The sequence below is a fragment of the Hippoglossus hippoglossus genome, chromosome 21 (genome assembly GCF_009819705.1).
Source record: "Hippoglossus hippoglossus isolate fHipHip1 chromosome 21, fHipHip1.pri, whole genome shotgun sequence".
NCBI lineage: Eukaryota > Metazoa > Chordata > Actinopteri > Pleuronectiformes > Pleuronectidae > Hippoglossus > Hippoglossus hippoglossus.
Window position 1 is genome coordinate 9,373,848 of NC_047171.1, and position 13,641 is coordinate 9,387,488.

At 42.1% G+C, this 13,641-nt stretch overlaps 1 protein-coding gene across 3 annotated transcripts in view; it reads left to right on the forward strand.

Annotated features, from left to right (window-relative positions):
* The window catches only part of LOC117755458 (E3 ubiquitin-protein ligase SH3RF3-like), a 93,010-nt gene that overhangs the window by 64,842 nt on the left and 14,527 nt on the right, over positions 1-13,641 (forward strand). For all 3 annotated transcript variants that reach the window (XM_034575296.1, XM_034575297.1, XM_034575298.1), the window contains 3 exons: positions 6,209-6,517; positions 7,203-7,318; positions 10,879-11,049. In XM_034575296.1, coding sequence (XP_034431187.1) covers positions 6,209-6,517; positions 7,203-7,318; positions 10,879-11,049 — 596 coding nt within the window. The remainder of the gene's footprint in view (positions 1-6,208; positions 6,518-7,202; positions 7,319-10,878; positions 11,050-13,641) is intronic.

Genomic DNA, 13,641 nt, shown 5'->3' on the forward strand with positions numbered 1-13,641 from the left:
ATATATATTTTCATTTATTATATGCCGCTACCTTGGAGAGAGGAGGAAGGCAGAAAACTTTTATAATAATAACTATTATATAACTAATAACTGTAAAATTGCTGCAGAAATGCAAATTGAATTGAAAATGCTGTTTGCAAGTCAAAGGTTTCTTTCCGGGATTTCCTCTCTGTAAAAGGATGAAAATAAAATCCAGCTCCCCAAACATTTTACCTTCTTTCATAGTGCGACTCCTTTCAAGACTGGAATATATTTCACTTTAATCCTTGTGCAGCTGGGAAACATATCGTGCACATTTTGCTGTGGATGGTATAAAAGCCAGTTGTGGAAAAGGGAAGGATGATGTGTAAATCCTCCTTTCATGCTGTTGTTAAGGCTTCTCTTCTCTGTCACCACAAATTTGGCCCTGTCAAAAACAAATGATGAAACCTTCAAAGACAGGACGTTCACTCACACTGGAAAGTATCACTATGCATCTGTGTGTGTGTGTGTGTGCATGTTATATGATAAGGTCAGATCCAGTGTATTCAGCACTCTGTGTGCTCGTGCACTGTGGCTCATTAATGTAGAGACTGGACGAGACTGGAGACGGAGTCTAATGGGATGACTCATCCTTCATGCTGGTTTTAAACGTTGCTCTCTACTGCTTTTCATCTGCTATTAAGTGAACATGCACTCAGTCACAAAGACACAATTATAGGACAATACATGTGGTAATCTCCACATCCATGCAGATACACGTGTGGAATCAATGTCCTGGTCATTGTCTAATCACACTGCACTCCCTGCACACTCTTTCTCTCGGTTTCTATCGCCTTCTCTCTCTCTCTCTCTCTCCGGGATTTGCACCCTACATAGTGCTGGAGTCTTGGTTATCCAATCATGCCCCTGAAATTAGCTGCTAGCCCAAACGACTCTCTTAGGTAATGGTGATTAAGCCATAAACTGAGGAAAGTTGGCACAAACACACACAGACACACAGGGGTTCCTATTAAATAGAGATGCATCAATAATTTAGACGTCTCCCTGACTCTGACACTGCAGGGGTACACGTGTGTGTGTGTGCATGCAGCTAACAAGGGGGGGGGGGGGGGGGCCCAGCTGGATTTCTTGCTGAGCTGTTTGTGTATGTGTATGAGTGTGTGTGTGTGTGGACATGGAGTACCTCTTGTAGCACTCCGAATTTGATGTGAATGCTTGTGTTGGTATTGGGCCGAGAAAGGAGTGGTTCGCAGATGACTGGGACGCCACCAGAAAGTCCAACCACCAGACTGGCACCTCCACTCTTGCTTTCCAAAGTGTTCTTGGGCAAGATACTGAACCTCAAATTAGCCCTGATGGCTGAGCCAACAGTGTATGAATGTTGTGTGATAGAAAAAGCGTTGTGTATAAATGTGTGCTGGAATGGGTGAGTGCAACTTGTAATGTAAAGGGCTTTGAGTGGTTTATAAGACTTTATAAGACTAGAAAAGCTCCGACCAATAATAGTTAGTGAGCTGATGGATGAAGCATCATTGTGTACAGGTTTAGAAACAGCCACAGAGAGGGAATCAGCTGCAGGTCTGGAAAATTGGGTCACATCAGAAGACACTACAGGAAAATGTGCAGAACATTCAGGGTGGGGGGTGGAGCCTGGATGGAGCAAGCAGGAGGAAGAACATGACGTGCACAGATTTCCGCTGTGGAAATCACGTGTTTTTGTTTACGAGCACAATGACAGCGGTGTCGGCCCTATTCACCAAAAGCTCTTGAATCTTAGAAAGTCTTCTTCTACGTGTTTGGCAACTGTTTCTCCCCCTGAGATCTTTGTATTTTCCCAGTTTTGTGTCCGTCACCCGTAGAGGAGTCATCAGCACGCCCACTCACTCGCTGTGAATTTTCCTTAGATATTTTTTGGGACGTTTGACGAAGGGGGCTGGCAGGAAACGTTCCAGAAAATGTACGTAGCAACTGACATTTGAGTTCTTACTTTGAACCCCTCCAGAAACTCCAAAGGAAATGTTATGAAGCAGCTTAAAACATATTTCAAGCAATTTACAATGAAAGAAGATCTCCATCGACAACACCAACTAGTCTGTTTTTACTGTACTTACAAGTATTCTACAATAATATAGAGTAAAAAAGCTTTTTATCCAATGTAATGTTATAAAACATGATCAGGTGACTTTTATCAGTTTCTCTTGAGATGGAATAAACCACCAGCAGAATCAGAAAAGTTTAAAAAGACTGTTATTGTGTTCTTTATGGCTACATGCATCAGTGGGACATTTATAGCAGACTATTCCTGAGTTTTCACTGTTACTGTAAACGATCTGCATTACATATATCTGTGGTTTCTACCTTTATTGGCTTCTAAACTTTTATTATGATACTTTGATTTTGCAGCAGTTATGGCTGCACTTGTGGAAAATTAATTGACCATAACTGTGCAAATGAAATGTAATTCCACTGAGGTTTTGTTTGCTGCTTCTTAAATTATGAACTTCAGTAATTTAATAATCCTTTCTCGGTGTGGGAGACTCTGTCCTGTGCTCTGGGTGTAAGGAAAAAACTGCGACTGAAATAATGTGGTAAAAGCTGAAAGTGGAAGTTTTGAATGGTTTGTGGAGAAAAGGAGGATGCTGAAATTTCAGATTGTGCAGGTTTATTTTAATCCGTTTAAAACATTTCATTACTTATAACCATCATAACCACTACAGATAAATGAGTTTCCACTTAATGATTTACTACCATGGCAACAGATGTATTTGAGACTGGAGTCCAGATCTTTGTATTAACTTCTATAGATAAAATACTGTCCTTCTTATACCAGAGCTTATATCAAACTGTTGTGAAGAAATTATCATAAAACTTGACTTTGGTTAGATCGGTGTAGTTTAACATGTGAGGATTTAATGAGGGTGTGTTGTAAAAGTTAAGGATCCCTGTTGGAAGATTTGGATTTGAAGATCTGTCAATGGGAGATGAGATTGGGACGGACTTCCTTTTCATCTTTTATTTCTTTCTGTCTTTATTTGTTTATTTTTTGTTTCTTTCTTTGTCTTTATGTCCTTCTTCCTTTCTTTTCTCTCTCTCTCTCTCTTTATTCTTTCTTTCGATATTCTTTCTCTCATTCTCTCTTTCGCTATTCTCTCTCTCTTTCTCTATTCTTCCTTCCTTCCTTCCTAGCTCATGCTTATGCACCTTACCGTCTCTGCAGCAGGAGGGAGAAGCCACTTGCCACTGGTTTTGTCTGCATGCGTGTGTGCATGTGTGTGTGTGTGTGTGTGTGTGTGTGTGTGCGTGCATGCGTGGTCATGCATGTATCTCGCTGGCTTACCCTTTTTCACAGTGCAGACAAAAGCTCATCAGCTCAGGCCATATTACCTGGAGAGATCGCTCACCCTCCAAAAGACGCAGAGTACACAGTGTACAGTGAGCAGCAAACATAATAGAGGACCTTGGAGATTTCATTCAGCCCAAAAATTCAGCCAAACAGCAGCGAGTGAAAAGCTGTCTCTATCAACACCATCTCTCTCTCTCTCTCTCTCTCTCTCTCTCTCTCTCTCTCTCTCTCTCTCTCCTCCCTTATCTCCTTTACTGCAGCATTACTGGGCACTATAATGGCAACTGGCAACTACTGTATGTGTGTGTGTGTATATGGAGACACAAACTTGAATGTATGTGCAAAAGTAACTTGAAAGGTCGCAATATAAGTTTTTGGAGTGTTTTCGGACCTTTTGTTTGTGTGTGTGTGTGTGTGTGTGTGTGTGTTTGTGCAAGTTGGCGTGTCCTCATGAGAGTAAACTGAGTTATATCTGCAGCATCAATCCATCAAGCTCATTAGCATATGATTCGGCTTTGATTAGCATATCTATTAATATGGAAATGCTACATCGCCAACACTGAGCTGAGACGGCTCGGTCCTGCACTCTCCGTCTCACACACACACACACACACACACACACACACACACACACACACACACACACACACAGAAAATGGTGCTTGACTTCCTCTCCAGGGATTGTTCTGGAGTTTGAGGTTACGTTAAACAGACATGATTTTGATGTAAATGAGGGCTGAAGCTGATGTTGACTGTCAACATATTAGTTCTTGTTACCCTGTTTCAATCTGGCCTCTCTCTCTCCGTGTGTGTGGGGGGGGGGGGGCTGCTTTAAATTCATGACCCACTATATCTTAACACCAGAATTAGACCACGACCTTCAGAGTTTTTCGAAGTTTACTCCAAGAATTTTCCATCAAGGATGTTAACATTAATCTCGGGACATTAAACACACCTTCGCTGTAGGTGTGATATTTGCTTTACTCGTTTGCTTTTACGCTGTAGAGACGAGTACGGAGAGAGAATGTTAACTACAGAGTTTTCACTGAGGCGGGTGTTAAACAAAACGTCCTCGTAATGAAAGCAAAATAGCTTTTTCCCTGAAGTGTCCCTGTCGAGTGTCAACAGTGGCCTACTGCGTGTAGCTGGAGGAATTCACCACATTGGGTGTTAAATTAACTATTCAAAAAAAGTATTATATCTACAATAGTTTGGCCTCGGCCATGATATTTCAGTTTAATGAAGACACTAATGAATTTTTTTTTAAAGTGTATTTTAAAAGGGCTTAATTTGAAGTGAGCAGATCTGAAACCACATTAGATTGACTTAATTCTGGAGGAAACGCTGCAGATAAAGTGGCACAATATTCCTGGATTAGCCCATTTTATCAGATCCATACCAAAATGTAATGGGTTCTTTCCTGATCAATGCGGCATCTTACCGCCAAGTTTCATGGTAATGCGTTTAGTAGTTTTTGCGTAATCCTTCTGACTAACAGACTGACAGACAGACTCCTTGGCGGAGGAAACAAATTTAATGAATCAAATCATTTATTGGCTGCTAAGGAACATGAATAGATATTTTACACATCTAAATTAATGCCCGTCTTACCTGTTTTTTTGCATCAGCTGGTTATACACATTAGTAAGATGTGTTTTCCTCCACCTGTGTCGCGCTTCTACATAAAACCAGTCAACACATTAAATATCAGAGTGAGCAGTGTGACCTTAAATCAGAAGTCAGGTGTTTCTTTCACTGCAGTTTCTGGTGGAAAAAAACCAAAACAACATTCACCACCATTGTTAAAATCCAGGGCTGTGACTGGACCATTCGATTCATTATGCACTGTGTGCTGCAGGGAATGTTTACTTCTTGTATAGATGGATTTATTTGCTAATACTGAAGGTAAACAGAAGATCGCAGTCGCCCAGCCCTGACATGCACTTAACGCCGTGGAGGATAAAAACACAATAAGGCTAAAAGCTTATTTCTCTTTTGGGCCATGTAAGAAAGAGTAATATGTTTAGATCTTAAAGTCAACCATTACTTCTGTGGGTTGTGTAGTTTATTGCATAAATCCTCATCATGCAGCACCATCCATAAGATCTCAGATATAATACTTATGCTTGTGCATTCACAGTTTCCAAAATGTTTTCTAAGATGTTCAAACCAAAAATCCCCAGTTTTATTCAAGGTGCGCAGTTTAAATTGCGCAATATATACGTTTTATCCGTGGCTTTGCCCATGTCTGTTATAATATATGTGGGGCAAATAACGCATCATGAAGGAAAAACACACTCCTAGCTAGTTAGCCAGTCAGCTGTTTTATTCTTCCATTGTTTGTATTGATCACTAGTAACAGATCACGATGATTCATTGCCGTTTGCTGCGCGTTCGGTAGCCAAAGCACTTCCAGTAAACTGCAACGCACAAGTGACCCAAGAGGATTGTGGGACAAGGAATGGTGAAGACAAAAACTCTGATGATTCCACGCTGCATCATGACATCATCAAACTATGTCTTTTGTTATTTGTTTTGATTGAGAGACCCCTTGTTGGGCGAGGTTACCTCAAGACGTAGTCCTTCATTCCTCCTGAAATCCACCTACATGCTGAGTTTAACTCTGATTCTTACAACCAACAAAAAGCGAAAGGGATGTTCACCTTTCTGGGAGTTATTCTTGTATCTGTGTGTTTGATGGAGAAATGGTCAGAGTGTGTGTTACTCTCTCTAGACCATCTGCTGTAAGTGATGATGGTTACACTCAGTTTGAAAAGCTGCCAAGAAGAACAAGTGAGGAGAGGCCACACAAACTCACTTGTTATGATGTTGTGTTTGAACCACTGAGGACTGACACCTGAAATACATCTCCTCTCCTCTCAGCTAAACGAAACAGCCAAGCAGTTGATGGAGATCGACAAACCTCCGCCAACGAACGCTCCGGGCCCGAGCTCCGAACCCGCCCCGTTGGGCCCCTGCTCTCCTGGCCCCTCACCCAGTGCCTCCCCGTCAAACGGGAACGGCTCTGGCCACCGGCGAGGCGAAGGAAAGAAAAACGCCAAGAAGCGACATTCGTTTTCGGCGCTGTCCGTCAGCCAAAGGGCCGCCCAGCTCAACAACAGGCATAGCATGGAGATCTCCCACCCAGTGCTTATCAGCTCCTCTGACCCCAGAGCTGCTGCACGCATCCAGGTACACACACACACACACACACACACACACACACACACACACACACACACACACACACACACACACACTCTAATAATAATATGTAGCAGTGGTAAAGATACCTCAGTGTAGTCAAACAGTGTGGAAGTATTAAAGCAACACAACAACACAACCCAAGATTCGCTCTTGACTATACTTGGGCTCCCCCGTCATTTGGGATGCATCATTTTCTGTCGTGAATACGAGTTGACAGAGATTTAGCAAAAATACATTTGGTTAGTTTGACTAACTTTCCAACTCATATGAAAAGCGTATCATTAAAATGCTTTTAATTTATAATGAATCTTTAGGTCAGTGAAGCACATGAGTAACTTTGTGCTCCTGATATTTCTTATTCAGACTCTAAACATACAGTAAACATGCACTTTCATTCTGCAAACCTGATTTCCCTTTGGCCACTCTTTCCCTCAAGATATAACATATCCCCCAATCATCCATCTGACACTTGCATATGAATAAATTGATTCCTCTCTCTGACAGCTTTCAACTGCACACGCGTTGCCTGTGGTTGCATTCACACCTGTGCTATAAGTGTTTTTGCTGTCTCTGAATAATACCCAGGATGCATTCTGACAAGCTGGAAAGGAAGCAGGCACCCACAACAAAAAAACAAACACTCTTCATGTATCTTTCTGTTCGTCTTTAGGATGCTTCTCCCCCTGGTCCCTCTCCCTCCTCGACGGGGGTCCTGGTGCCCCCCAAAGTGGCATCCATCACCTCTGAGCTGCTGGCCCATGCCAAGGTGCAGCTGCCACTCAACATGTGAGTACGCCTCCGGGTGCTGTCAGAGCAACCCACCTGCTACCTGGGTTTTTAGTCCCTCCTCACGCCCGCCTGTTTCCGTTTTATTAATGTGTGGATTTGTGCCTGAGAAGCAAGTATGATTTCTGAACCCAGCTTCTGGCTGTGTTAAATATATTTCTTCTGTTTTGTGCCCAGAGATATTGGCCATGTTCCACCACCTCTGAAACTACATTTACTCCTCCACTGGTCAAGGATGAAATCCTCAGAAACGAAAATACAGTCACAAGTACAGTTACATCAGTCTTTCATAACAAGGCTTTCAACAGCACAGCCACAGTCTGTACTATGCATACTCTGCATTTTTTCTGTGGTGTGTTGTGTGCTTTCATAAGCTGTTTTCAGACATGTACTGAACTCTGGATTTTCTCCTGATATTATCTGGATGTGAGAACGCAACATTAAACATTTTTCCTGCCAGCCCCCTGGTAGAAACTTCAGAGAATGTCCAAGTGAGAATGTGGGAGTACAGCAGGATATTGTCTGGAGAATTCACAGCGAGTAAGTGGGTGTGTTGATGACGTTTTTAACACATGATGGACGTAAAACTGAAAAATAAAAGAATAAAAGTATTTCTACTCGTAGAAGACACAGACAAATAGAGATTCAAGAGGTTTTGAAGATATGAGCCGACGCCGGTGTTGAGATTCTGACTTCCTCAGCAGAATTTATTCATTTTTCCTCCCTCCTGCACGCTAACCAGACGCCACTCCTCACCTGAGTGTGGGGACATTTTCCTGTTCCTGTGATTGTGTCTGACCCGGACAGTCTCCTGCTGCATTCTTCATATGTGAAAGGCAAAGTCTGGAAATTGACCCAATTTTCTGAAAACAGCTGTAGAGATGAGCAGTGAAATTCAAAATGAACCATGAACAATGTGACTTTAAGTCTTTACTTTCCAATACAGCACTGGATATACATTAAGCTTAGAATCAGTGCAGAGCATTGTGCTTTAATGTTTCAGCTTTTAAGGATTGATGAAGGAAACCCTGGAAATGACATTGTGGTACGAAGACGAGTAGAAAACAAGTGAGCCTCAATCTGAAACCTAAAACAAGTATGGCAGTAGCTCATAGATTCACATATCTAAAATTATTACAGGAAGATGTTGGCAGTTGCACAAGTGAACATTTACAGCTACATTGTTTCAATTCAATCAAAATACGTTATTCGTCTCTTAAGGGACAATTCGAGGCTGGAAAGCAAACAAAAGTGCACAGACAATTCATCCACACAGATAAAGGCTTGTAAAATATCTAAAAATGTAAAAACTAAAATAAGGACCAACGCAGGTGTCGATGTGCTGTTATCAAAAGCATGTTCTCGCTCCACCCCTCACCTGAACACACAGATTTCTGCTATGTTGTTCATGTGTAAAAGGCAAACCCAGAGGAAAGTCCAGACCCAATTGTGTGGACATGTGTGTCAGTAGATATTCTGTCCATCTTGTTAATTATGTCCAATATAACATTGTATGTGCTGTTTACTGAGGCAGTGGATGGACACAACTGCAAATTCGTGTTGTGAAATTCTCTCTGTAACAAATGTGGGTGCAGAGACACAGTCAACATCACTATCAGCCTGACGTACTTTCTCCCTTACAACCAACACCAGATAAACAAAGCACAATCTGCACTGTGCTAACTGTATTAGTTTCACTTCAATTCATCAGATGGATATGTGGAATGTTTGACTCGTCTTTTATGAAATTTTGCTTTTATTCTCTAATCATGGTCAGTCGACAGCTGATGGAGAAAGGGGGCAGAGAGAGAGAGTCAAAAATCTTGAACTGCAAATGTTCCACTGTCACGGTCAGCATCTTAAACCCTCAGGCCACCAGGAACTCAGGCAGGCAGGTGTTTTTTTTCTTTTTTTTTAAAAATGTACCTGTACAAATGTGCCAGAAAATTTAATTCCGTAGCTCCGCACAGATATTTCAGGGCTAATATGACTCGGTGTTCATACACGGGACAAACTGCACAGGCTGCAGTAAGAGGCTCTGCTATTGATTTCACCGACTTCACACGGGCCAATAATTTCCTAAACGGATTAAGGGCCCAAATCTACCTGACACACTCTCACGGGCACAATTATATTCTCATGGAAATGTAACAACTCCAGTCACATCCAGATGGCCGGTGCGCTGAGCGAGGTGGTTCTATAATTTACCTCGTAATTAATGTGGCAGGTAACTGCCAGAAAGTCACGGGTATCTTCAAACAGAGCTTGTTTCTGATCTTGTTCTCGGACTAGTTTGAGTTTGAGAGCACGAGGAGAGGGAGGATATTTTGGGATATTTGTGGAAAATGATGACATTTGCTCAGTCCTCCCTTCGTCCAAGGTTAGAATTAGGTTTACGGATTAAAAGGGGACAGGGAATGAATTGGCAGTCAGGGTCTTCAGGAGCATGGAGGTAAAAATGAGTGTATCTGCTCTTCAATACCATCTCGTGTCCCGCCTGCAGGATCTGAGTCAAATACAGCCACAGTCACATTAAATAACATATGATTTTATTTTATTAAAGCAGTGCTGCAGGTACAAACGCACTTTTGTTGTGCGCACATACCCACACACATGCATGCACAGACAATCACACACAATAAATACACGAGCACACACACATGCACATGAATGTACGTCCGGAGCAGGTTTGTCCCACTGATGAGGTCGGACGTTTCCATCTTGACCTGGCAACCTTGTCTGTTGCCATGGGGAGATGGGAGACAGTTCCCACATCTGTTACCATGGCAACGGGAGGCAGCGCATATATTGCTTGTTTACTCTTTTGGTCTGATCGTCTTCTGTTGGAGTCTGGCACTGCTGACTACCAATGTCTCCCAGCGACAGGACCAGGAACTGAGCTATGTGATAACGCAGATGAAATAAACAATACGCATGATACATAAACACAGTCTGTGGGAAGATGCTAAATACTACATTCATCAGTGTACCTGTTTCTATAGGCACGTTAACAAGGACATGTTGATTAGGCAGCCATTCACTGCTTACTGGACTGTTTGGGAGGGGGAGATCCTTCAGTCCGACACAGCCCACATGGGGGATGACATATATCATAAAACATTATTCAGTCCACCCTAATAAATTGCAATGTGAAACTTGATTAAATGTTTACAATGTATGAAAGACACAAACCTTTGCTCAGACTTTCAGGTGTGAAATCTTATTTTGGGCTCATCTTTGTAAATTTGTCCAGAGAAAATGAAATTCTCTTCTCCCTTTTTTACACACTGACAGTTATTTTTACTCGTTTTATGAAAGAATTAATTTGCTAATGTTCACTTCATAATTGTGCAATTAGACTGGCTTTGCTTTTGCTCATACAGCACAACACATTAGGAGTAATCCACTGGTTTTGAAATGAAGACGCCCAATGAGAGATAAATGGAATGAAACAAATAATTTGCTAATCTGTTGTACAATATTTGCTGCAGTTTTTCCTACAGTATTTGACTCACTTTCCCATTTCGTCTGTTGCTCATTTTGTCGGCTTTTTTCCCCAGATATCTGGCTCTGTACGCCTACAAGCCCCAGAAGGCTGACGAGCTTGAACTTAGGAAAGGGGAGATGTATCGGGTGACGGAGAAGTGTCAAGACGGATGGTTCAAAGGCACCTCGCTGAGAACAGCTGCCTCCGGTGTCTTCCCAGGAAACTATGTCACCCCCGTGTCCAGGTCAGTGAGCTCAGGCTTGGGGAGGGGGGGCGGATGGGTATTGAGGTGACACAGCCTCCCAGGGGATTATGTCATCCCTCACATCCAGATAAACGCAAGTAGCAATTATAATCATATCCTATAGGGGTGTGCAGTTGGCAATGGAGGTTGAAGTAGCTCTTCATTTGCCCAAGATGAGAAGTGAATTGCTTGAGAAGCCAAAGTATGAGCACAGTTAATCCCCCAAAGCCACATGTCCTGTTCAAACCTTACCTCCATTTATTTAGTTCAATCATGTGAATTGAACAATAGAATACAATCACACCAAGGTCCCTAATTTTATCCAAACACAATAACACTAACACAGTAGTTATGATTAAAATTGTCATTTTTCATTTTCATTTCCCAGCTCCGACAAAAGATACAGATCAGCCTGAGCAGCGTAATTTAGGTGCTTGTTACAGGAGGGGATCGTACAGAGTGTGCTCCGGCTGCCTCTTATCACACAGGCAGGCCAAAAGACAAACGAATGTTTTGGACTTTTGATAGCGGAGTCGTAATCTGCAGATACTGTATTCCTCATGGAGATAATGTATTTTTCCTGCTTCGGTTTGTTGTGTCCCACATGTCAGGATTATATTTATACCTCTGAACTGAATTTTGGTGCAGATCCAGGAATTTTTGTTTACTTTTTTTTCAAGCATTGCAAGACAATTTTAGTAACGTTTTAGTTTGTAATAATTCATGGATTTTGCTGAAAACAATTTTGGTGCAGTAAAAGTTAAAATCTGGGTGGGGGAGGTATGTAGGCCTACTCTGAGTGGAATTCAGTATTAAAATGTATCCCCATAATCCATAGTGGAACAAGGTAAATCCATTTTTATAAGTCATTGAATTTGATTTCAATACAAACGCGAATCAAATATTGCGTAATATGCAAAACAGCAGTCAGCACAGACTGGCTTTTCTAATGTTTGGCCAGCACTATATATTCAATGCAGATCATTATCATCATCATTGTTACTTTTGGCATCCTGACCAGGGAGAGTCACAGCTGTTAAAATCAAATCAAACAGAAGAATGAGTGTTCTGAAAGCATATTTGGGGAATTTACTCTCCCTCATTATGACTGAACATGAAAACATTTTCAGTGGCTGTTCATCTAATCTGTATTCTGCTCCGTGATGCATTTGGGAAAAAAAAAACATAAGAGCAGAAGAACGTGAAAGCGAGGGAGATTTAGGATAATAGCTGGAGAGAAAGAAAAGAGAGGGAAAAGGGAGGGAGAGAAAGATAATGAGAAGATGAGGTGAAAGATATGGTACTGCGGGATACTCGGATGGGGGTGAGAGAAGAAATGAGAGGGAGGGTAAACGGCTCAAAGAAAAAGGGTGATGAAATAAAAGGAGGTGGAGGAAAACTGAAATAGATGATCTGAAAACAAAGAAACAACTTGATGAGGAGGTGGAAGGAGAAGGTAAAAGAAAGAGAGTGGCACAAAGAGATGAAGTGGTTGCAAAAAACAGCAGGTGTCTCTCTTCACTGGATATGAATGGCTGCTTCACATTCTGCAGTTACGCAATCTCGGAGAGAGAGAGAGAGAGAGAGAGAGAAAGAGAGAGGTAGGATGGGCGAGTAATCAAATGAGAGGTAATTTGTTATTTCTACACGAGCATACTCTCTCCTTCTTCCTCCACTCCCCCGCCCGAACCCCCCAACCTCTTCCCCTCTTTTGTCTGCAGTGCAGCTCAGAAATTTCTCAGTATGATAATGAGGGTCTGCCAAACGTGCACACACACACAAGCACAGCCAGCCAATACATGCTGATTGTATGGACATGTCGTACTTTTTAAAATGCACTTAAATGAGGCAGTATCTCTTCTAACTTAACTTATTAAAGCAATGTGAAGAAATAACAGCGTTGACATCAAACAGCGTTGTGGAAACTTATGCTAACCTATCAGCCCTGGCCCATCTCGTCTTGTAATACCACTTTGTAACTTAAGAGGCGATAGTGAGTCACTGTTAGGGCTGACACTTTTTCTCTAAAGATGTTTTTCCAAGAATTTTCGCCTTTATCGACAGGACAGTAAGCGTGAGAGAGAATGGGGGAAGACACGCAGCAAAGGGCCAGGTCGGGGGAGCACTTAAGCCTCCATTTGCGCCCCCTAGGCCTATTTTAAATTGGAACAGTCATTCGGTCCAACATGAGATGAAGAAGTAGTAGCTGTGAACTCTCTCTGTGGCATACCTCCCCTTTCCTCGTGCTCAGCTGTTGATACTGCTGCTCGAGCTGCTATTCCTCTCCTTCTTTGAACCTTCCACGACTCCAAAAACAACACCAAACGTGGCGATGGAGGAAGAGGTCATAACAATGTCCCTCTTAATGAGCGAAGCCGAGGCAAAGCTGTAGAGGGCAGATTCAAATTTCTGACCAACTCGCTTAACCTCTCCTCAAACAGTTTGGCCGTATGTTAGTGTGTCACTTGAACTTTTGACTACTCGCAATGTCTCAGTGGCAGCTTTTTAGAAAATGTGCACAAATACAGTTGGAATGAAGGTTCTGGTTAAGTATTTATCCAGAATTGAGCATAATGGAGCCTTTTTACTAGA